The sequence below is a fragment of the Oncorhynchus nerka genome, linkage group LG14 (assembly GCF_034236695.1).
Source record: "Oncorhynchus nerka isolate Pitt River linkage group LG14, Oner_Uvic_2.0, whole genome shotgun sequence".
Taxonomy (NCBI): Eukaryota; Metazoa; Chordata; class Actinopteri; order Salmoniformes; family Salmonidae; genus Oncorhynchus; species Oncorhynchus nerka.
The window spans coordinates 74,676,943-74,702,210 of NC_088409.1; the positions used below are offsets into that span (position 1 = coordinate 74,676,943).

A 25,268-nucleotide genomic window follows, 5' to 3' on the forward strand; every position below is an offset into this window, starting at 1 on the left:
GCAACAAGGGGCGGAGAATGCGTTGGCCGTCAGGTTGGTAGGATAAGGAATATAATATAGAGAGGGGGATCCAATCCGGTTTCAGCTCGTTTCTGTACGTAGGCCTACTGATGGAACATTTATGTTAGTTACAGTGTGTTCTGAAGGTACTGACTGAGTTACATCGAACACTTTCAGAAGCCTGCACTGAATTGTCAGTAACTGAGAAGGCTAATTTGTTATCTAGACAATACAAGTAAAGCAGCCATGCCGAAAAGAAACAAAGTAAGTTGGATTGTGTGCCTTAATTTAAACCTTATTTTACAATATAATTTAACACAGGAAGTGTTTTATAAATACCTGCAACAATTGCATGTACGCTAAAATAAGCTTGATACAATGTAACACTTTTGCTCTAAAGTCTGAATGTGTCTTTGTGTGTCTGTCTTGTTGATATGGAAGTGGCGCCTTTTTACTTAGTGTGGTAGCATTTTCCATTCGATCTCACTTTCTCCTGTTAATAATCCGTACATAATAAACTATCACAGTTTGTGCTTTTTATATAAGTAACGTAATCATCTAATTTAATTTGACGCATATATTGGGTATTTCATTCATGTAAAGTAGCTTAAAAGCCTTCTCAGCAATGAGATAAGACAAAGGGGTGTAAACCCACCAGCGATGTAAGTAAGCTACATGTTGCCATTGCAGAAATGCGTGCATGACCTATAGGATATTTTGTGAATATTGGAAGTGCTTTAAATCGCCTACATAGTACGTTCACGTTTGTATTCAAATACTTTTAATAGCCCCGTTTTAATCCTAAAAAAACAGACGCTTGTGGCATCCTATATTATCACTTTGTGTCCTGTGTGCAGTAAAGCGTAGTGTAATGCGCGACACCCTATGGCATGGAAAGGTACAGTCTTTGGAGTGTCATGGCAGCCCTTGCAAATACGAAAGGCATCGACAACTCATCGTTATGTATCACTTAAATGGGATCATATAATTTTTTTATTTTTAAGAAAAAGACCACCTGCATTATAGGTAGTCACGGTAATAAAAAAATGTTTTGCTATTTGTTCGTGCGTATTTCCTGTCTTTGCTTCCCTGACAATGTTGCATTATGCAACATTGAATTTCTCTGGACATGCACGAAAGCGCATACGGGATCGTATAGGGGTGGTTCAGGGAAGTATAGATATTACTAATGGCGGGGACATACAGTAGACTGGTTGACATGGCGGGTGGATTGATGCCTCCGTGTGTTGCTGGTGGATTGAAGGGGCTGCTATTTGGCCTTTATGTTTACAGGCTACTAAAGCCTGACCATAACATACTGTTTTACTTGTCGCTCTCCCGGTAACTGGTACCACAAAAGCTCTGTTTTTGCATCATGACAATGGGAAAAGTCAAATGGCATAGTAATGTAAATACGTTAGCCTACCCTCCCCCACCCAGTTTCGGATTACATAATCCTCGTTAATTTGGGGGTGGAGCTGCGGGGGTATAGCATGTGAGCCCTCCCCCCCCTCCCCAAGCATTACACTCCCACTTCTCCTGGCAGCTCCCGATCCATGAATGTGGGATTGTTGTTCTTGGTTTTTGCTAACATTTTTATTTCTCTCTCTCTCCCCACCCCCACAGGCAAGTAATGACACTGAAGTCGAGGTTAGTATTTCATGCTGTTATATTTGTTCATTATAAATAAATACTTTTTCTGCAATAACTGATAACCTTTTTGTTTTTCTCACCAGCCAAAAAGGCGATCCACGAGGTTGTCATCAGTAAGTTTACTATATATCATAATATTTATATGTTGTATAGCCTATTTATGATCTATTCGGTTAATAGATGCTATTGTCTATTTGTAATTGGACTAATTATCAAATATGAATTATTTTGCAGAAACCCACTACTCCGGCTAAACCAGAGCCTAAGACAAAGGTAAAAACAAACGTTGTAGTTGTCAGCTTTTGCTGAAACCAAAAAGCACCCAATTATTATGCGTACTGTGCATTTTTACATTGACATGTATCTCATGTTTGTCTGTTTTTTGTAGACACCAGTCAAGGCAGCAGCCAAGCCCAAAAAAGTAAAGGAGGTAGTAGAGAAGGTCAAGCCTGAGGAGAAGAAAGAAGCTCCTGAGGAAAAAACAGCACCGACAGAAAACGGAGAGACCAAAGATGAGGAGGCAAGACTTGTTGGTTTAGTTTAAATTATACGATATGCCATGCCACTGATATATGCAGCATTCAAAATCAGGAGTATTAGGTATTACAAACAGGCCAACTATTATAATTGGCATTGACAGCTGTTTGTCCCCCCACACACAAAAATATTGTGTAACCAACAAGACCTAAAATAACTATCCTATAATATGAGACTTATTTTTTTTTCATCCTCCAGGAGGCAGCAGAAGAGGCTGATGCTGATGCAGATGAGCCTGAGAAAGAGGAGGATGAGGCAGAATAATAAGCTTACACTTTTGCCAGTGCTCCCCGTACCTCCTTTCTTGTACAATGCAGAGGAATATTTTTATCAACTATTTTCTTAAGAAAAGGCAGGTTGTGTAGTAGTAAGATTGTAGAAACACTTATTTTCCCCCTTTTTTTTACACCTCTGGAAGAAAAGTTATGGTCATTGTGTGTTTCCCTTTTCTTTTGTAGTCTGGGGCAGTTGTCAGAGGGAGGGGGGCAGGTTTGCAGCAATGACATGCAATCATGTCAATATCAGGAATTTGTTATTCAACTGGGAGAGCTTGTCTGACACTAACATTCCATAGGCTTTATGAGGGACAGTTTATTTAACCTGTATTGTTTGGGGGGGGGGGGTTATACACAATAATACTTGTTTCATTTTTTGTTTATAATGGGTAGGAATGTGGTGACTGTTTAAGCTGTGCTCTATGAATATTAACTGTTTTATGAATCCACAGTTATGATTCATCATCATCCTCCCTAGTACATGTACTGGATTTTTCGTCAGGCCTGTGCATTATGTTAAATGTTGTTTGACTCTGTTCGGTGATGGCATTGCAATAACATTTGATATAGCTGCTGCAAAACTAAGGTTTTTTCATAATTTCTATGCAGTATGTAATGGTACGTTGTGAGGAATGGGGATGGTTCATGTGTTTTTAGCCAAGCTAGTAACATGAAATGCATTACAGTGTTAAACATACTGGTTGTTGCTTATCCTTTTGGGGATACTGATAAACATGACTGTAATTTCACTTAATCTTTCAAGTGAACATAGCAGCTGTAGCCAGATTTACATGTGGTTTTAGGATTTTATGTACAGTATTTCTCCTTTTTTTGTAGCTGTATCTGTGTTATGATTGATATAAGCGTGCCAATTTAATTAAATGGTTGTAATTTCTGTTTTCTCTGTTCTCTTATTGATCACAAGTGAAATAAAACCTGTATACGTGTGATATTCTAATTCAGACACTTACTATGTATGCATTGATTAAATACTCTGTAATATCTCTTATACCATATTGATTGAAAATGTGTGATTGTTTTTTGGTGCTTGCCAAATATTGAGCATATGTCTAATTCTATTAGGCCAGTGTAGCCATACACCACCTCGGGCTATTCGACAAGTAGCTGCATGACAATCACAATATTTCAGGGATTGTCAACTTGTGGGCCCGAATTAGTCCCGTTATTGATTTTGTCCCCGCCCCCAAGTTTTCGGAATGAATTCTCATAGCCTACAATGATCCGTTGGGCTTCTTGTGTAAATTTGCAGAGTGCACATTATTTATATCCCCATCATCCGCTCAGAAGAAAAAAAATGAGCTGAATCTAGTTAATGGCCCATTAACTATTTCAACCAATTAGCTACCTATTAATAACAGTTGTAACTACTCAGTTATACCTACTTATGAAACTTTCATATCTGTTGCATATGTCATTCTTTTTTCAATATGACTTTTTTTTAGACACAAATTACATTTGTTGTACCGTAAATACATAGCCTAGAATGGGTCGTGTCTTGAAGGGATGCCGCTAATAACTGACCTCAAAACTTTCATATTTGAATAGCATCGGGGAGGATTTTTGCGTTTTAACTAACCTTATGACACGATCGTCATAAGGAGTGGACCAAGAGGCAGCGTGGTATGTTTCAATCCTTTATTTTGGAATAGAAAACTTTAGACAACAAAACGAACAAACGAAACGTGAAGCTACTATAATGCTCACAGGCAACTATACATAGACAAGATCCCACAAAGCACAATGGGAAATGGCTACCTAAATATGATCCCCAATCAGAGACAACGATAAACAGCTGCCTCTGATTGGGAACCATACCAGGCCAACATAGAAATATAATTCACCTAGATAACCCACCCTTAAATCACACCCCGACCTAACCAACATAGAGAATAAAAGCTTTCTGGTCAGGGCGTGACAGTACCCCCCCCCCCCCCCCCCCCCAAAGGTGCGGAGGCGGCTCCGGTGCGGGGCGAAGTACCCACTCCGCTAGTGGACACGTCGCCGGGAGTACCGGAACACGGGTCGTCGCCGGAGGAACCGGACCGTGGGTCGTCGCCGGAGGAACCGGGCCGCGGGTCGCTGCAGGAGGCTCCGGACCGCCGACGACTGTCGTGAAACGTCGCCGGAAGCTCTGGACTGGGACCTGTCCCCGGAAGCTCTGGACTGTGGAGGCGCACTGGAGGCCTGATGCGTGGGACCGGTACAGGTGGCACCGGGCTGATGACACACACTTCAGGGCAAATTTTGGAAACCCAAATTGGTCTACACGGACAAGTTCTGGCCTGGTTTATATCTTATCTTGTCTCTGTGGTCTCAAATACAGTGGGACAAGAAAGTATTTAGTCAGATGAGAGAGGGCTGTAATTTTCATCATAAGTACACTTCAACTATGACAGACAAAATGAGAAAAGAATCCAGAAAATCAAATTGTAGGATTTTTAATGAATTTATTTACAAATTATGGTGGAAAATAAGTATTTGGTCAATAACAAAAGTTTATCTCAATACTTTGTTATATACCCTTTATTGGCAATGACAGAGGTCAAACGTTTTCTGTAAGTCTTCACAAGGTTTTCACACACTGTTGCTGGTATTTTGGCCCATTCCTCCATGCAGATCTCCTCTAGAGCAGTGATGTTTTTGGGCTGTTGCTGGGCAACACGGACTTTCAACTCCCTCCAAAGATTTTCTATGGGGTTGAGATCTGGAGACTGGCTAGGCCACTCCAGACCGTGAAATGCTTCTTACGAAGCCACTCCTTCGTTGCCCGGGAGGTGTGTTTGGGATCATTGTCATGCTGAAAGACCCAGCTACGTTTCATCTTCAATGCCCTTGCTGATGGAAGGAGGTTTTCACTCAAAATCTCATGATACATGGCCCCATTCATTCTTTCTTTTACATGGATCAGCCGTCCTGGTCCCTTTGCAGAAAAACAGCCCCAAAGCATGATGTTTCCATCCCCATGCTTCACAGTAGGTATGGTGTTCTTTGGATGCAACTCAGTATTCTTTGTCCTCAAACACAGCGAGTTGAGTTCTTACCAAAAAGTTATATTTTGGTTTGATCTGACCATATGACATTCTCCCAATCTTGATTTTCTGGATTTGTTTTTCTCATTTTGTCTGTCATAGTTGAAGTGTACCTATGATGACAATTACAGGCCTCTCTCATCTTTTTAAGTGGGAGAACTTGCACAATTGGTGGTTGACTAAATACTTTTTTGCCTCACTGTAAAACTGTGAAGGACCTCGGCGTTACTCTGGACCTTCATAATCTCTCTTTTGACGAACATATCAAGACTGTTTCAAGGACAGCTTTTTTCAATCTACGTTACATTGCAAAAATCAGAAACTTTCTGTCCAAAGATGATGCAGAAAAATTAATCCATGCTTTTGTTACTTCTAGGTTAGACGACTGCAATGCTTTGCTTTCCGGCTACCTGGATAAAGCACTAAATAAACTTCAGTTAGTGCTAAAGACGGCTGCTAGAATCCTGACTAGAACCAAAAATGTTGATCATATTACTCCAGTGCTAGCCTCCCTACACTGGCTTCCTGTTAAGGCAAGGGCTGATTTCAAGGTTTTACTGCTAACCTACAAAGCATTACATGGGCTTGTTTCTACCTATCTTTCTGATTTGGTCCTGCCGTACATACCTATACGTACGCTACGGTCACAAGATGCAGGCCTCCTAATTGTCCCTAGAATTTCTAAGCAAACAGCTGGAGGCAGGGCTTTCTCCTATAGAGCTCCATTTTTATGGAATGGTCTGCCTACCCATGTGAGAGACGCAGACTCGGTCTCAACCTTTAAGTCTTTACTGAAGACTCATCTCTTCAGTGGGTCATATGATTTGGTGTAGTCTGGCCCAGGAGTGTGAAGGTGAACGGAAAGGCTCTGGAGCAACGAACTGTCCTTGCTGTCTCTGCCTGGCCGGTTCCCCCCTCTCCATTGGGATTCTCTGCCTCTAACCCTATTACAGGGAATGAGTCACTGGCTTACTGGTGCTCTTTCATGCAATCCCTAGGAGGGGTGCGTCACTTGAGTGGGTTGAGTCACTGACGTGATCTTCCTGTCTGGGTTGACGCCCCCCCTTTGGTTGTGCCGTGGCGGAGATCTTTGTGGGCTATACTCGGCCTTGTCTCAGGATGGTAAGTTGGTGGTTGAAGATATCCCTCTAGTGGTGTGGGGGCTGTGCTTTGGCAAAGTGGGTGGGGTTATATCCTTCCTGTTTGGCCCTGTCCGGGGGTATCATCGGATGGGGCCACAGTTTCTCCTGACCCCTCCTGTCTCAGCCTCCAGTATTTAGGCTGCAGTAGTTGATGTGTTGGGGGGCTAGGGTCCGTTTGTTATATCTGGAGTACTTATCCTGTCTTATCTGGTGTCCTGTGTGAATTTAAGTATGCTCTCTCTAATTCTCTCTTTCTTTCTCTCTCTCGGAGGACCTGAGCTATAGGACCATGCCTCAGGACTACCTGGCATGATGACTCCTTGCTGTCCCCAGTCCACCTGGCCGTGCTGCTGCTCCAGTTTCAACTGTTCTGCCTGCGGCTATGGAACCCTGACCTGTTCACCCGACGTGCTACCTGTCCCAGACCTGCTGTTTTCAACTCTCTAGAGACAGCAGGAGCGGTAGAGATACTCCTAATGATCGGCTATGAAAAGCCAACTGACATTTACTCCTGAGGTGCTGACTTGCTGCACCCTCGACAACTAATGTGATTATTATTATTTGACCGTGCTGGTCATTTATGAACATTTGAACATCTTGGCCATGTTCTGTTATAATCTCCACCTGGCACAGCCAGAAGAGGACTGGCCACCCCTCATAGCCTGGTTCCTCTCTAGGTTTCTTCCTAGGTTTTGGCCTTTCTAGGGAATTATTCCCAGTGTTAGGAATTTTATGAATAATGACTAAACAATATCTACATTTTAAATAGAACTATAACTAATGAATCTTATACTCTGTTTTATTATAGCTGATTAATAATATTAATTCATAAGGGAGGGATTGTGGAGCATGAGACGGGGTAATTAAACAAAATAAATACCATTCCAGCCAGGTTGGAGAAGACTGGAATTGTGGGTTTTTAAGTAAGCAGAAAGGGTCGTTAACCTATGGTTGGATCGACTCAACTTAACTCTGGGATGTTTAGATAAGGCGGTGTGTTTTCTTAGGTTTTCCATTAGCTGGAACTGTATGCTGTATGGTGATGGATGAAAACTTCAGAAGTTTTATCTTGATTTAACTGTGTGTCTGGAGTGAGAGAGCGAAGGGGTGGGAATAAACTTTAAACTTTTGTTGGGTCCTGGTTGATAGGAGGAAGAACATTGTATAACCTATGACGTCATATTTTGTATATAAACTGTTGTTCGTGGTTAAATTGGAGCGCGCTCCGAGAATAAATACTATTATCTAATTGTGATAAGACTGGTCTCTGTCTATTTTATGCAAATAAGAATCTTACATATTCTCATAAAATAGACTAAGTTAATTCAATTAATGAAAACATATTGCAATTATGAAATTACATTAACACCCAACCGTGTTTCTACACCTGCATTGCTTGCTGTTTTAGGCTGGGTTTCTGTACAGCACTTTGAGATATCAGCTGATGTGCGAAGGGCTATATAAATAAATTATATAACTACATTTGATTTGAGTGTGGTGAGGAGGCACAGGACGTACTGGACTATGGAGGCGCACTAGAGACACAGTAGGTATGGCCGGCACAGGTTATACTGGGCGATGGAGGCGCACTGGAGGTCTGGAGCGTAGAGCTGGCACAATGCGTCTTTCTTTATTTGATGAACACCCAAAAAACAACAAACTATAAATGACTGTAACGTTCTGCACGCTAAACAGTAACTATACAAAATCAAGATCCCACAAAGCACAATGGGAAAATGGCTATGTCACGACTTCCGCTGGCGGTGCTCCTGTAACAGTATAACTTTAGACCGTCCCCTCGCCCATACTCGGGCGCGAACCAGGGACCCTCTGCACACATCAACAACTGACACCCACGAAGCATCGTTACCCATCGCTCCACAAGAGCAAGTGACGTCACAGATTGAAACGCTATTTATCGCGCACCACCGCTAACTAAGCTAGCCGTTTCACACGGCGGTGGTCGTCACCGGCCTACTAGCCGCCACTGATCCCTTTTTCATTTGTCTGTTTGTTTTGTCTTATTAGTTTCACCTGTGTTCTGTATGTGCTTAATGAGCTTCCTTATTTAAAGTACGTGTACCCGCCCTTGTTTTGTGCGGGATTGTCTTTATGTTACGTGTGTGCGTTTTAGGTATAGGTGTGTATTTTCTGGACTTGGCACCCTGTGTCTTGGGTAGTCACTTTTACTGTCTGCGCCCTGTGTTGTTGGGCTTGTCTAATTTTGTGTGCCTTATTAAAGAGCACTTTTTTCCCAGTGGAACTCTCTGCGCCTGACTCCTTCCTCACCCACGTGACAGGCTACCTAAATATGATCCCCAATCAGAGACAATGATAAACAGCTGCCTGTGATTGGGAACCATACTAGGCCAACATAGAAATATAATTCACCTAGATAACTCACCCTTAAATCACACCCGACCTAACCAACATAGAGAATAAAAGCTCTCTGGTCAGGAAGTGACACCTTTAACATAATTCTCCAAACCTGAGCGTAAATTCTCCTGACCTGCTACGAAAAGTCACTTCTGACATTAGCTGCATATCCCATCTAGTCAAGATCACTCAAATGCAAGTGCAGGATAGACACCACATGGAGACTAGAAAACAATATACAGTATTTATATGATGTAAGAAATGTGGGTATATCATGTCATGTCTCCAGACAAATGTCTAAAAATAAGTATTCCTGAAATTGTCATAGCACTAATATTTCGCCTACTTGTCAATTCAATTGAAGCCTAGGAGAACGCTTCCTGACAGAATGCATAGTGCCAACTGTAACGTTTGGTGAAGGAGGAATAATGGTCTGTGGCCGTTTTTCATGGTTCAGGCTAGACCCTTATTTCCAGTGAAGGGAAATCATAACGCTACAGCATACAATGACATTCTAGACGATTCTGTGCTTCCAACTTTGTGGCAACAGTTTGGGGAAGGCCCTTTTCTGTTTCTGCGTGACAATTCCCCCATGCACAAAGCGAGGCACATACAGAAATGGTTTGTTGAGATCGGTGTGGAAGAACTTGACTGGCCTGCACAGAGCACTGACCTCAAACCCAACAAACACCTTTGGGATGAATTGGAACCCTGACTGCGAACATCAGAGCCCGACCTCACTAATGCCCTTGTGGCTGAATGGAAGCACACAGCAATGCTCCAAAACCTAGTGGAAAGCCTTCCCAGAAGAGTGGAGGCTGTTACAGCAACAAAGGGGGGACCAACTCCATATTAATGCCCATGATTTCGGATTGAGATGTTCCACAAGCAGGTGTCCTTTGGGTCATGTAGTGTATTTACATGATGTAAGAAATGTGGGTCTATCATGCCATATCTCCAGACAAATGTCTAAAAATAAAAATATAATATTCCTATTATTGTCATAGCACTAATATTTCGCCAACGCAATTGAAGCCTATCGTGCACTGCACAGGCTAATACTGCATTGTTCTCATCAGCATTGCATAGCCTACTTGTCTATACAAATGGATGCATGGATATTTTTCTTTATTTAGTTGAGTTATTGAAACAAAGCCTAAATAGTGTAGCTAAGTGAGTGTATCAAAGACAAATTGCATCGGGTAAAATAAAATGTGACAGATTGACATTTTTGTTTTGCCATCACATATGACGTCATCAACAAGACACTCGACCTTGTCGAAGACAACAACAATGCGTCTTTATACTATAGTTTCGCATATATAAATAGCTTTATTTCGTTGCATTGACCCAAAGCTTTCTAATGTCTTCAAATAGAATATCAGTTCATTTAGAGGGCGAGCTTTGCTTTGTCTTTGTTGTAGTCGAACAAAAAATAAAGAGTTGTTCCCCACCCCCTATTTCCTCTGCTGTGGCGGAAGTAACTCGTATTGCTGAGGCCTCATCCTTCCAATGGCGACTGAAAACAGGCTGATTAGAAAGCGGGAGCAACTGTGGAGGGGGTCAGAGCAGTGTAACCGAAATTAAATAAATATATCATACTCTCACTAGTCATAAAGTTAGTTTAAAATTGTAGACCCACTAAATCACGGCCGATTCAATGGCCAAAAGTCGGAATATTTCGCTCCTTGAATCAGGTAAGGCGAATATAGTTGCCTAATTCATTGCTTAAATTATATATAAATCTTGATTTAATTGATATCCAATTGTGCTCACTATTTTATTATATTCACTTACAGAGCTATATTACCTAATTTCACGTTTTCTAACAACGGGTCCATGTCAGAGCGCGGCTGAGGTAAATTAGCGTGCCTTATTGACATCATTTTTCTTACTATTCAAAATTGTTGGCGAAAAGTTCATGAAAGCAACACATTCGAAAAACCTATTTTTGTATCTATTGCAGGTTCTAGCGAGCGAACTAGAAGAATATCAGGTGTGTATTCCGGTAGCAGCGGCGTTCTGCCGTCGGTGTATGTAGCTACTAGCTATCCCGATTGGACTGGAACGTAGAACTTGTCTCACTCACGAGTTTTAATGCTTCTCTGACCGCCTCACTCGTTTGACATCACATGTTTTTACTAACTTAATTTCTGGCAGTATTTCTAGCATCTTGAGTGTTGTGATTTACACTAACGGGCACCTTTTTGGATAGCTTTTGCCTTGCAGATTAGACTGGCAAGGAAATGAACATCCAAGATCTTACGAAGATTTGGTAAGTCTATAATCTATAGATGTAAATTAAATGTCGAATATCTGTTATTGTTGAATGACAGCCACGTTGTGTCCATGCAAAGGCCATTTACTCTTTGTTCTATTCAGCTTTATTCGTTGTTACATTCTTGTTACATAATAACCTGATTTAAACTTTTACCGGTATGTAGGATCACTTATTTTTGTATGTTTCGAAAGCTTAACGCTGTAGTATAGAAACACATTTAAATGTGTTAAATGTATCTGTTGTACTGCAGATAGGGTGGGGACTCTTTGGGTTCTGGCTACGTCAGGACACCACTGTTGACCAATCCACGTCCTAGAAAGGCTGTAGTTGCGTTATTTTCCTTGTGACCTGTGTTGTGATTCGTCGGTTGATGAATGTGTTTTACATAAAACGTTCTGCCCACAAAGAATACAGCGCACTGGTGGAATGAGATCCGATGTACATGAAGAACCCAAGTTATGTCAGTGATTCTTTTTTTACCCCCTAGAAAAAGAAATGCAATTTTCTTCCAGTACCACTGGCTGACAGTCTATTAGACAGAAAGACTATGAAGATGTAAATAATAATATATAGACAGTGTGGTTGCAGTACTGTAGTTTCACGATTCCTGGTGTCATTTGTGTTTTTATTTTTTCATTTAGCAGACGCTCCAGAACGACTTAACCTATTCGGCTCGTGGATTTGAAACAGCGACCATTTCGGTTACTGGCCCAACGCACTTAACAGCTACCCAAATATAAATATACAAATGTTGTGATGGCTTGAAGAAAGAACAAAGCATGCATAATGGTTTAACAATGAAAGCTGGATTAGTCATCATCAACACTATTTTTGATCCCATAGGTTGCAGCCAACGGACACATTGCACCTGACCATTTGCTGCAGATCTGTAAGAAGATTGGGCCGATTCTGGACAAAGAAGTGCCATGTGTTCCAGGTGTACATTCCCTACTGGGAACTGGGAGGCAGTCCTTACTCAGAACTTCAAAAGGTACAAAGCTTTACATGCATCTTGATTGAGCGTGCATTCTAAATGTATACATCAGCAACTATTTGTTCTGAAATCGAATTGTAAAATGAAATGATTCAATTACTTATTTCTTTCCATCTCTTCCAGGTTACGGCAATGTTCGGAGGAAAGGCTCATCATTTGCTGCCCTGCACAGAGGGAGACCACCAGAGATGCCTTTGACCTGCAAGGATCCTCCAAATCTAGGTGGGTATTCCCTGACACAGGATTGACACGTTCACACATTATTTTCTATTCATGCCGGTGCTGTAAATTCAACTTAACGCATTCTGTGTTGTTTTCTGTTAAAATTATTCTGTTATCATGTTTGGACTCTGAATCATAGTGTTTTGTCCTTCACAGTGGAGGTGTACAGAGGAAGGGAGCTAACAGGTACTCAACGGTTCAGCACTGTGAACCCTGTGAGCAACTATCAGCACATGCGGATGCACAGGAGGATTCTGGGTCATCTGTCTGCAGTCTACTGCATTGCTTTTGATCGGACCGGTCTCAGGATTTTCACCGTGAGTTTTGTCATCATAAAGATCAAGTTCTTGGGGGAAATCATGTTAGGTGGTATACCCGAGGCTCATCACTTTATCTACCTTATCAAACCCTACTTTCAAGGGCTCGGACGACTGCTTGGTGAAGATATGGTCTTCGTTTGACGGGAGGCTTCACTCCACCCTGCGAGGACATTCTGCTGAGATCTCAGACCTGGCTGTCAGCTTTGAGAATACCTTGATGGCAGCTGGCAGCTGTGACAAAACCATCCGAGTGTGGTGCCTTCGTACCTGTGCCCCTATGGCTGTCCTACAGGGGCACAGTGGATCCATTACCTCCCTACAGGTAGGAGCTTCCATATTCCTCCAACACCCTTATTATGTTTCGATCGACTGTAATGTTAGCCGGGCAAATAGTATGTAAGCTAATGCTGTCCACAGTTTTGCAAATGTAGGACACCATGCAACAGTGCAATGCGTTAACTGCACACAGCACTTTTTAACTCATAATGTACATACTAAACCTGATTGCTTCAGCAGCTCACATTGGACTTCTAGTGTGATTTGCTGTCTGTACCGTAGACATCCCTCAGTATAGGGGATGTCTACATAAGTATATAACTACATAAGTATATCTGGAACAGCATTTAACTTTGAATTACATCTGTCTCAGTTCTCACCGTTTGCCAAGGGCTCAAAGAGATACCTGGTGTCCACTGGAACTGATGCAACAATCTGCTTTTGGCAGTGGGATGTCAATAACATCAATTTCAGGTGAGTTTCAACTACTGGTAATTTGATTTAGATAGTAATTGCATCCTGAAAATGACATAAATCTGAAACATTTAAACTCTGTTTATAAAGTGATCGCCCGCAGAAGTTTACAGAGCGACCCAGGCCGGGAGTTCAGATGGTGTGCTCATCATTCAGTCCAGGTAACGATGTCAAGATAGCAGTTTTGTGAAAAATAATGCTTTGGCTCATTAAATACATTTCTACAAATTGATCATACTATTACACTAACCATAGCTGATACGATTTTAACAGAAGTATTGATTCAACTTTTTACCTCCCCAACTGTTACAAGTTATTCTAACATGGGTATATAAAGGCTTAACCAAACTGGGATAAATTGATAGTAGTTTTTTTGTTTTATAAAACATTTTAGGTGGTATGTTCTTAGCGACGGGAAGTACTGACGATGTCATCAGAATATATTACCTGGGAGGTGGGAACCCTGAAAAAATATCAGAGCTTCATGAACACACGGTAAGATCCTTTTGAAGAGTAGATAAACCATCACATAGCAGCGAAAAGCTGAACACAAGAAAATGAGTTCCTAAAACAAATAATCATTAAATCCATTGAAGCTTTAATTTACAACGAATACAAACAATGTTGATGAAATATTCTAATCATCATCATTGTTGTCAATATATGTTCTAATTTTTAGGACAAGGTCGACAGCATCCAATTTTGCCACTCAGGAGAAAGGTATGATCAATGTGATTAGTTGAAGCTCTCACCTTAGCCCAACCGTTTTCATGAGGATTGCCTAGAGTCCATTGTCTTGGTTTGCCTCGTCTCGTAGGTTTGCGAGTGGCAGTCGAGATGGCACAGCACGCATCTGGAGGCTGACTCAGCGTCAGCAGTGGAGGAGCCTTCTTCTCAACATGAATGCCACTCTACCAGGGTAAGGAATGAACAGCTTGCCGGCACCATTACATACACCTACACATACTTGTATCTGTTTTTATCCTTTCATATCAACTTTCTCCGCAGCTCAGAACACGCGACCTGTGAGGAAAGCTTTTTCAAGCCCAAGGTCACCATGGTAGCGTGGGATCGCCATGACAACTCAGTAATCACAGCGGTCAACAACCATATCCTCAAAGTGTGGAACTCCTATACAGGCCAGCTGCTACATATCCTTAAAGTAGGAGCAACTGCATTGTCTTACATTCTATTTTCATGAACAGTGCTGTCTCACAAAGATAGCGGAGGACATGTTGTATCTATGACTACTAGTAGTGTAGATGAATTTCCATCCTTCAACTATTTGTATATAAATAACTGTTGAGGGATAGTCCTAGATTCTTTAGTCAGGAGGACATTATAGTTCTACTGTTTTTCCCCTTGCAACTGCTTGTCACTGTAAGCATGCTTTTCAGGAGTATTTCCTCAAAACATTTTGTCCAGTGACTTGGCAAAATGGCATCAGACAGTGATTTGACCTGACAGCTGTGTGATGCTCTGTGCAGGGCCATGAGGCTGAGGTGTTTGTCCTGGAGCCCCACCCCTCAGATCCCAGGATCATGCTGTCTGCTGGCCACGACGGAAACGTCTTCATCTGGGACATCGTCCGGGGCACAAAGACACAGCACTACTTCAACATGGTGAGGAGGAGCCACGCACCACAGAACACAGTAACATCTATTCTCTCCAACTATGACTGACTCCATCTTGGTTGCTCTGTCTGCCCTACAGATTGAGGGCCAGGGTCATGGTGCTGTCTTTGACTGCAAATTCACTCCCGACGGCCAGCGCTTTGCCTGCACAGACTCCCACGGTCATCTGGTAATTTTCGGCTTTGGGAGCTCCAAGCCATACGAGAAGGTAAGGCTGGAGCTCCTACTATATCTATGCATAGGAAAGAATCCTTCATTCAATGGTTTGAGGTTGACTGCCTGTCTGTCTTTGTCCAGCTTCCAGATCAGGTGTTTTTCCACACCGACTATCGGCCACTGATCCGGGACGCCAACGGCTTTGTTTTGGATGAGCAGACCCAGCAGGCACCCCACCTCATGCCCCCTCCCTTCCTGGTGGATGTGGATGGGAACCCTCACCCCCCTAGATACCAGCGGCTGGTCCCTGGGAGGGAGAACATTGCAGACAAACACCTGGTGCCTCAGCTGGGATATGTTGCCACAAGTATGTAAACTAGCATTTACGAGACAGTTGTAAGGCAACTGTTACTTAAGACCCTGTTACTTAAGACTGTCCACGTTGTCCCCCTCAGGTGATGGTGAGATGATGGAGCAGGTGATCAGTCAGCTGACCACAGACCACGAGGAGGCCACGGCCAGACGCAGCATTCTGGACGATACCATCAGGCAGCTGCAGGAGCAGCAGGACAGGCAGAGCAGACCAGGGACACTGGCCCCAGCCCCCAGCACCCCACGCAGAGGTACCGGAACACACCCATACTGTCAGTTCTACTAGCAGTATTGTGTGGTGGCGTGCAACATAACATATTCCTAGCTCTTTTACTTTCTATAAGCTACCATTGCTCTGGGGCATGCTCAAAAACTTTGCATTCCTACATGTTAATGGTCGAGGACTCTATTGGAAATGGAAAATAATTTCTCATCCATTATGGTTGAATGAATGATTGGGTCCTGGACAAGCAGTGATGTTGTGTTCCCTTCTCTCCCACTCTGTTCCCAGCATCGGTGAATGAGCGAGGTGTAGCTGAGGTGCAGTCGTCCCCTAACGTGGGTCTGCGGCGCAGTGGGCAGGTGGAGGGGGTGAGACAGATGCACCAGAATGCCCCTCGCAGCCAGATGGCCACGGAGAGGGACCTGCAGGCCTGGAGACGCAGGGTGGTGGTACCTGAGCTCTCATCCAGCAGTTACAGGTGAGACTGACATCCCTCAAACAACAGGGGTAGATAATCTGTATAGTTGGTTATATAACACAAAGGATGTCATGTATATAAACGAGCCTACTCCTGAATGGTTCATCGCTAGAACATTATTCCTGAAATGCAAGTTTAAATTAAATGTGTAAATGATCTTAGTTACCAGGATGACTTACGAATTACAAAAGGAGAGGAGGAGATTGCCTTATACAATGCAAAGAAACGACGTGTGACATACGGCAGTTGTAGAGTAAGTAGACATATATTTATTACTTTTAAAAATCATGACTGACCACAGGAATTTTTAAATGATACTGACGTCATACCTGCATTTCTGCTTTGCTTCTGCCTCAGGATGATTCTGAAGATGAACTGCCTTGCATCAAACGAGCACAGTCCCGCAAAAAGCAAAAAGTCTTCCAGCAGAGCAGAGATGGCATTGTGGAGGAATTAATCGAGTTCTCCTGTGAGGAGGGAGAGGGGACCACAACATCAGAGGTACATTCTATGCTTTTGACGTGTCCGTTAGAGAATAACAAGCTATTTTGGAATATGGGTGAAAGAGGTCAATCTTGCCATCTCCTATCCCTCCTCTAGGACCATGAGATGGAGGGCAGTGAACTGGATTCATCCAATGAGGAAGAGGAATGGAAAAGTGACAGTTCAAGGTACAGATAAGCTCCTTGCTTCTCTTGATTCCTTGCAAGAGGTACATGACGTATGTCATATTGTTGTTTCCCTTGGTTTAATGCTAATATAACTTGCGTTTCCCATGACAGCCACTCGTCCAGTGAGTACTCTGACTGGACTGCAGACGCTGGGATTAACCTGCAGCCCTCCACTCCTGTGTCATCACGGAAACGAGTTCGCCGCCAGCTTAGCAGCTCGGAGGAGGAAGAGATCGAGGAGGAAGAGAAGCAGCAAAGTGAGGATGAGGAACGACCACCTCAGACTAGCAAGCAGAAATCCAAGAAGCCCAAGGTTAGCCACTGTACTAACCTGCATATTTTCTGTCAGTGCTTGCATCCTGTTATGGTATGACAAAAAGTAGTTTCACACTTCTCTATTGAATATTAAATAAATCTTACGTAATTGTTCATTTGTATCACAGCGGCCTAAAGCCAGGCCGTCGATCAACAGAGAAGTCTCCAACGAGTTCAGACCCTCAACGTGGATCACTGATGTCATTCCCAGGAAGTCTCCCTTCGTTCCCCAGATGGGTGATGAGGTATGTGGCTCCGTCTGGACCATATGTCTCCCCTACTGTGTTGTGTGCATCTCTGATGTCTACATCAGAGGAGGCTTGTGGGAGGAGCTATAGGAATGGCTGGAATGGAACAGTGTCAAACAAATGGAAACCACATTTCCATTCTAGCAATTTCAATGAGCCTGTCCTCCTATAGCCCCTCCCACCAGCCTCCTCTGATCTAATTACTGTTACCCTCTCTCTCCCTCAGGTAATCTATTTCCGCCAGGGTCACGAGGCGTATGTGGAGGCGGTGAACAGGAACAACCTGTACCCCATTAACATGGAGAAACAGCCCTGGAGGAAGATGGAGCTGAGGGTAAGAACATATCCACTCTGCTCCAAACTAGGAAACGGATGAATCTGTCTTCCACTGATGCGGTAGAAAACGGGCTAGTGTGTTGAGAGGGCCTGTGTTTAAAAGGACATTGTTGAAGAGTAACTTGACGCTCTCCTTCTCTCTACAGGACCAAGAATTTGTTAAAATAACTGGGATCAAGTATGAAGTGTGCCCTCCGACACTCTGCCGCCTGAAACTGACGCTCATTGACCACGGCACGCGCAAAATCACAGACAAATCATTTTATGTCAAGTAAGTGATGCAACCGCTTCAAAGTGTCTAACATTAAAGATGAATGTACACAGATATTACCAGAGCCATTTGGTAACTTTGGACTTCTGTACGCCTCCCCTCAGGTATCATGACATGCCAGATGTGATTGACTTCCTCGTGCTTCGGCAGAGTTATGACGAAGCACGCAGTAGAGTCTGGCAGCCAAGTAAGTTAACAATACATCTCCTCAGGGGTTCCTCACACTACTCAAGGTCCAGTAACGTATGAGATGAACAGGTCAACATTTCGATACAATGTTTTCTGCATTCCCCCACCTAAAATGGTAACATTCCTCACTGCAGATGACAGATTCCGGTCCGTAATAGATGATGCCTGGTGGTTTGGGATTATTGTTTGTCAGGAGCCATATCAGCCTGAATATCCAGACAGTCATTTCCAGTGCTTCAAAGTCCGGTGAGAATGTATTAAAGTGCTAGTATGATTGGGTCTGCAATGTTGGAAACAAGTCAAAATGGTCCCCAACGGTTGATGCTTCTAACCTGCTTGTCTTTGTTTTGTTGCCAGATGGGACAATGGCGAAACGGAGAAGCTAAGTCCTTGGGATGTGGAAGCTATTCCAGAGGATGGTAATTTTAACAGACTCTGTTGTAAATGGGACATTCTAGTACAGTATTTGGTAATGGACTATATGGCAACAATGGTGTGTGCTCTTCAGCCCAGCAACCTGAGTGTATAGGTGGAGGGGTTCCAGTGACAGCAGAGGAGATGAGAGAGGTCATGTATAAACCCCAGACAGGAGAGTGGGGTGAGAGGAGCAGAGATGACGAGTGTGAACGCATCATAGCAGGCATTGACCAACTCATCACTGTCGGTAAGCACCACTGCATTTTGGTACTACTTCCTCCTCAACAGACCCTGCATTGTATACCATTCCTAGATGGGCTAGTGAGGTTTTGAATTTAAAATGTTATTTTCCTTCTCATTGACAGATATTGTAGCCCCATTCTCTGGCCCGGTGGACATAGTTCAATACCCAACTTACTGCACGGTGATAGCCTTCCCCACAGACCTGAGCACCATCAGACTGAGACTGTTGAGTAGGTTCTACAGGCGACTGTCCGCTGTAGTTTGGGATGCCAGATACATTGTGCACAATGCCCGGACCTTCAATGAGCCAAGGAGCAAGATAGCCCATTCAGCAAAACTTATCACAGATGTCCTGCTAAAGTTTATCAAGTGAGTTTTCCAAGTGTTATTGAGATCAAACTTTTATACAGATACATTTTTAACAACTTATGTTGCCTTTTTATTTCCTCAGTCGACCTAGCTGTACAGATATCATGGAGATCTACAATGCAATTGAAGACATGGACTACACGGATGATGAGGTAAATCAGGTTTTGATGTGGCAAGTCATTCAAACCTTGCTCTGAAATGTTTGGGATGAACTGATGTTGATTTGAATGTCTTTCCCAGGACCTGGAAGAGACACCAGGCACCTCTTCTGGACACAGACTGTGCCAGGTAAGTAATGAAAGATTGTGTAAAATCATCAATGAAAACATTCCCAGCCACTTCCCTCAGTTATCTTGTGTCTTCCTTCATCCCAGCGCTCTTCGGAGACTGTACCTGACCCAGACTCCTGGAAGGGGCAGTGCAAACACCTGATGAACTATGTATTTGAGTGTGAGGACTCTGAGCCCTTCAGAAAGCCTGTGGATCCTACCTCCTACCCAGTAAGAGAACAGAGAGTTCTACTGTAATAATGACTCTGGCTTTGACAGAACTGTTGATCGAATGGGACTCATGTCTGTTTGCAGGACTACCTTAGCATCATTGACACTCCCATGGACTTTGAAATGGTGAAGGGGACCCTTGAGGAGGACCGTTATGAAAACCCCATGGAGCTCTGCAAAGACACACTTCTGATATTTGCCAATGCTAAAGCCTTCACGCCAAACAAACGCTCAAAGGTATTTCAGCTCTTTGCATTTCCAAACCATACAAGTGATTCCAGTGTAAAAAATCCTACCTTGATCAAAAACTTATTGAGTTGATTTTTCATTTACAATTTGACATTGGTCAGGTTCTGGATTGTCATCAATCTAGTGACTAGGACCTGATGCCAAATTGGTGTGCTCTACATATTTTTTTATCTCCTATGTCCCCAGATCTACAGTATGACTTTGCGGCTCTCTGCATTCTTCGAAGAGCGAATCAGAACAATCATATCGCAATACAAAACTGCCGTCAAGAGCAGCAAGAAGCTCCGCCGCAGCCAGAGGTTCCGAAAGAAGCTTCAGCACCACGAGTCTGCTGCACCCAGCACTGACACCACAAGGTAGGCCTCATTTCTACTGCCCACGGACCTCATTGGGCTTAAGGAAATGTACTTGTCCACATGACGTACAGCACTTCTAATTATATTGTTCTTTCCCTTCAGTCAAAAGAGGACTGCTCTAAAAACTCAGGAAAAGGTGGAAGCGGCGTCGACGACCAAATCTACCTCAGCCAAAGTGTCTGCTCCTGAGAGAACCAGGAGGAGGAGCCACAGCAGTGACAGCTCAGGCCACAGCTCTTCTGAAGCTTCCTCAAGGTCAGACTCTGAGATTTACAGTGAGTTATATATGAGTGACTCTGAAGAAGAGAAACGCCCGAGGTCCTCACAGCACCATCACAGCACAGGAACCAGAAGAGTCACCAGGAACAATGGGGCAAAGAAGAAAAGTGAGTATTTCACATAAATCCGGCAGAAGGCAGCTAGCTCTTATTAGCTGTCCTTCTAATAAAATCCCTGTTTTTGATGTTTTATTTCAGTTGCTGAGAGCGAGAGTGAGTCCTCCAATGAGCGGGAGGAGAGTGAGGATGGTGAGAAGTTGTCCAACTCAATGTCTCACCGATTCCCCAGCAGGTCCAGCACCAGGCTAACCAGGAACAATGCTCTTACCCATAGGAAGCATACCAAACGGCCAGGTAAACACCATAACACCACAGAGCAAGGGAAATGAGAGGTAACTAGAGCAGGGAGTAGAGAGCAGATAACTGCCCTTCTGGTCAAAGGTCTGTACAGAGCAGATATTTTTTTAGTTATTATATGATTATTAGCCATTCAAATGTTGTTGCTGCACTGTGTCCAGAGAGGGGTTCCCAGATGAATGGTCATAGCAGAACATTTGGGCGAGAGAGGCGACGAGGGAACGACTCTGAGAGATCACCATCCCAGGGTACAGACACTTACCGGGATGAAGAGCAGAATGTGGGCCGCAGGACATTGAAAAGGAAGACTGCCAGGGCAGCCGTTAACAAGATGAAGCTTCTGGAAGCCTCTGAGGAAGACGATGGTTCAGCCTCTGAGGATGAGGACAAACATAGGCGGAAAAGCAGCCGCCATGCGACCCGAGTCAGCAAACGCACTGCCGTGATCCAGAGCAGCTCTGAATCCGAGGATCAGTCATCAGCCTCTGGATCCGAGGATCCGTCATCAGCACAGAGTAAGCACACAGTCAGTTTAGACCGGTTTGGATCAACTTTTGTTTTCAAGGATCTACTGTACCAGAACCACAAAAGGGGGCATTCTTTGAGAACAAATTTCAACACTATTGGGTAACATATTCTTTCTCTCACCTAGGTTCTAAAAAAGGCAAGGATTCATCGGGTGATTGGGAGAACAATGAGGACAGTATTGAGAGTGAAGCTTCATCCTCTCGTTGCCATCAGAATGGAGAGAGTAAGAACTCCAGCAGCCGCAGGACGACCAGACAAGCTGCAGTGACGGGGGGTAAGAGCTACAGGCATACTGTAGATGCTTTCACAGTCAAGGCTACTTTCTCTCTGCCTTTACTCCAATTTCATTCATTTGTTGCTGTAGTGTTAATGTTTCTATCTCTTTCAGATGATTTGTCTCGTGTAAATGGCTACAGCACAAAACATCAACTGGCTGATAGTAACTCTGAGAAAGAGGATGAGGAGAGCTCTGATGGTGAAGAAGGGGAGGAGGAAGAAACTATTGTGTCTCAGAAGTCCTCCAGAAGCACCGCAACTGCTGCAGTGAGCAAAAGTAGAACTTGCATTACCAGTTATGTGGCAGAAGAGAAGTCTGGCTCCAGAAAGAGACAACACACAACACGAGACCACAATGCTCAAAAGCACCCTCACAAAAACGGGAGGAGGGTGGAGAAAGAACAGCCTAAAGACTCTGAGAAAAATTGTAAATTACCATCAAAAAGCCAAGAGCAAACATCTGCCTCAACCCACAAACAGGATGGCCCTGAATCAGAGGAACTCAGTGACACTCCAAAGAGATCAAGCTCTCGCAAGAAAATACTGAAATCTGAAGAGGAGGAAGATTGGGAGGAAGACGAAGCAGACAGCAACCATTCATATGATGAATCTGAGGGAGAATCCAATAAAAAAACTCCATTGCGAAACAAAAGGCAGAGTCACAATGACTCTGCTTCAGAGAGCGAGGAGGAAGTTGTACCCAACAGGAGAGCAAGGAGGAAACTGCATGCTTCCTCAGAGGAAGAATCTGATGGGAAGGAGAAGCATAGCCCTAGCATGCGGCCTTGCCTTCGAGTCCAACCAAAAAAGAAATATATCAATGAAGACTCTGAGGAGGACTTGAACTCTGAGATGCAAGGCAGTTGTAAGAATGGGAAGAGCAAAACTGTTTCACATAAAGGATATCAACGCAACCGAAGAAAAGCCTCCCCAGCTGCTACAAAACGACAGTCCTCTTCCAAGAGAAAACGCATTTACACCTCAGACTCCTCAGAGAACCCTGATGAAAAGAAACAGTGCATGCGCAAGGCTAAAGCTAAGAGCTACTGTGATAAGGACGAGAGGGAGGCAAAAAGATCCAACTCAAAGCATCCCAAGAAGGAATCTCGATCCAAGTCAGAACCCGAGGACTGTAATAGTCAGGAAGATTCCTCTTCTCAAGGGTCAGAGGATGAGAAGGAGGTTGAGTGTCCGAGATGGAAGAGACGTTTGGAGCGACAGAAACAGTGCATGCGCAAGGCTACGGCTAAGAGCTACTGTGACAAGGACGAGAGGGAGGCAAAAAGATCCAACTCAAAACATCCCAGGAAGGAATCTCGATCCAAGTCAGAACCCGAGGACTGTAATAGTCAGGAAGATGCCTCTTCCCAAGGGTCAGAGGATGAGAAGGAGGTTGAGTGTCCGAGATGGAAGAGACGTTTGGAGCGACAGAAACGCAAGCGAAAAGTAAGCTGCAGCAGCAGTGCCCACAGTTCTGCCTCTGAAAGCGAAGAGGAGGATGAGTCCTCTGCCTCTGAGAAGTCCTCTGCTAGCTCAGGTTCCCAGAACAGTACAAAGAGAAAAAGCCACAAGAGGTCAAGGGTCAGCGAAAAGGGTGCCGTCCGCCACTCTCGACAACGCAGGAGGGATGCATCTGAGGCAGACACCGACCAGTCGTGCAAGGAACCCCAGAGTGGAACCCGTATCAAGACCCGAAACCGTGGCAAACGGACGGTGACATATCACGACAGCGAATGAAGGACTTGGCGCAGCAGGCTTAGCCAGAGCGAGACTAACTGGAGACCTTGAAGACACTTGATCGCCACATTAAGGTAGTAGCACTGGAGCCCTTTCAAAAGGAAATGCTGTGAATCTGTTTCATTCAGGGATATTTATATTTTCTATGAAAAAATAATAATAATAAATGGAGAAAAAAAAGGTAAAAAAATGTATGAATGCAAGCATTTGAACAGCTGGTTTTCACGTGTGTGTGTGTGTATATAGAGCAAACCACCTCCCATTCTGCTTTTGTGATTTGGCCAGCTAAATAACCGTTCGGGGGAGCATTGTCAGCTTGGGTGCTATCTTAATATACCTCTGTTTAATCAAGCATATTTTGCTGGTTTGCACTAAGAAACACACTGTAAAGAGGTATTTCATACACTAGTTTTGCATTAGGAACTCAGGGGTCAACTAAGTTTACCGTAGTCTCAGAAATGCAGTCTTGGGAGTTAGAGTAGGTAGGGATAAACTTTTCCAGGATGGCGGATTCAGACCAAGCACACTCGCTGAGACAACTAATCTTCTTCACCCTCCTTTTGACTTCAACACTCCTTTTGTAAATCCACACGAATTATCCTTTAATGTGGTGACTTGTTGATATGAGCCAAAATGTACAAATTTGAATTCCTAGTTTTCCTCCGTTTTGTCTTCATTTTTTCATTGTTTATTTTGCAATATTTCGTTGTGTATTCTAGTCATTGATTGAGGTGTAAATATGAGATTGAGTGATGTGGTTTGGGGATCACTCTGTAGCAAACCATTGCTTATTTAAATTTGAGTATTCATTTTCCTTTTGTATGACATTACAATGCATTGTCTTGCCACATGTCACAAATTGGTACCCTTTTGCCAAGTACAGGAAACCAAAAAGTACTTATTGCGAAATACTGTGATTTCTCATATTGGGAAGACATTCTAGTGTTGTTCTGTATTATGTACGCTCAGTATTAAATTCCTTTTCTGAGATTTTTGCCAGTCGTGTGTGTGTGTGGGGGTGAGGGGGGGGTCTTGAACTGCAATTGCATTGACATTTTTGCTTAATGTTTTTCATACTTTGATACAAACAGATTTCACAGGGAAAAGTTCCTGGTACTCAGTATGGTTGTGGAGTGCAAGAGGGCTGTTTTTTCTGGTTAATAAAGACATCAATTCAAGGCTTAATTTTGTATGTGTTATCAATTTCAGTGTTGGTCTCGAGGCCACATTAAGTGTCTCTGTCGGATACATTTTGTACTGATACATTTGTGCTCAGTCTGACAGTGAGGACATGTAATTTCTTCCCGAGACCAGCTGAAAAGAGCAGAGTAAAGAAACAAATGATCAGCTTCCATTGTCACAATGTATAAAACCGCTTTACCAGACTAAGTCTATACAATTCTGCCTTGAAGCATTAATACAGTATCTTAACAGCATATTTATTATTATAAACGTGGTTTTTTCC

General features: G+C 43.4%; 2 protein-coding genes across 2 annotated transcripts; both read left to right on the plus strand.

Moving 5' to 3' along the window:
* The first annotated feature begins 66 nt into the window (after positions 1-66).
* Positions 67-3,360, plus strand: LOC115141885 (high mobility group nucleosome-binding domain-containing protein 3-like). Its single transcript, XM_029681242.2, has 6 exons — positions 67-264; positions 1,627-1,650; positions 1,737-1,766; positions 1,888-1,926; positions 2,042-2,173; positions 2,389-3,360. Exons 1-6 carry the CDS (start codon positions 247-249, stop codon positions 2,452-2,454), a joined length of 309 nt encoding a protein of 102 aa, XP_029537102.1. The 5' UTR covers positions 67-246; the 3' UTR covers positions 2,455-3,360.
* Positions 3,361-10,523: 7,163 nt separating this feature from the next.
* On the plus strand, positions 10,524-24,988 carry LOC115141886 (bromodomain and WD repeat-containing protein 3-like). The gene is made up of 41 exons (XM_029681243.2): positions 10,524-10,730; positions 10,833-10,891; positions 11,000-11,029; positions 11,249-11,308; positions 12,158-12,305; positions 12,432-12,530; positions 12,687-12,847; positions 12,951-13,172; positions 13,500-13,600; positions 13,691-13,761; positions 13,995-14,095; positions 14,280-14,320; positions 14,418-14,519; positions 14,609-14,762; positions 15,088-15,222; positions 15,314-15,442; positions 15,532-15,757; positions 15,846-16,013; positions 16,274-16,463; positions 16,626-16,716; positions 16,821-16,964; positions 17,064-17,134; positions 17,246-17,447; positions 17,578-17,694; positions 17,924-18,031; positions 18,180-18,304; positions 18,409-18,491; positions 18,628-18,739; positions 18,851-18,912; positions 19,002-19,157; positions 19,276-19,522; positions 19,605-19,674; positions 19,763-19,810; positions 19,897-20,022; positions 20,107-20,259; positions 20,458-20,627; positions 20,730-21,013; positions 21,104-21,259; positions 21,424-21,777; positions 21,915-22,064; positions 22,179-24,988. Exons 1-41 carry the CDS (start codon positions 10,694-10,696, stop codon positions 23,801-23,803), a joined length of 6,888 nt encoding a protein of 2,295 aa, XP_029537103.2. The 5' UTR covers positions 10,524-10,693; the 3' UTR covers positions 23,804-24,988.
* The last annotated feature ends 280 nt before the right edge of the window (positions 24,989-25,268 follow it).

Bases quoted from the DNA above. Each gene is read 5' to 3' on its own strand.
- LOC115141886 (XM_029681243.2), top strand. From the start codon at position 10,694: ATGGCCAAAAGTCGGAATATTTCGCTCCTTGAATCAG. The intron at 14,096-14,279 runs GTAAGATCCTTT...TCTAATTTTTAG, and splicing joins CAGAGCTTCATGAACACACG to GACAAGGTCGACAGCATCCA. The intron at 18,913-19,001 runs GTAATTTTAACA...TGTGCTCTTCAG, and splicing joins GGAAGCTATTCCAGAGGATG to CCCAGCAACCTGAGTGTATA.
- LOC115141885 (XM_029681242.2), top strand. The intron at 1,927-2,041 runs GTAAAAACAAAC...TGTTTTTTGTAG, and splicing joins AACCAGAGCCTAAGACAAAG to ACACCAGTCAAGGCAGCAGC. The intron at 2,174-2,388 runs GCAAGACTTGTT...TTCATCCTCCAG, and splicing joins GAGAGACCAAAGATGAGGAG to GAGGCAGCAGAAGAGGCTGA.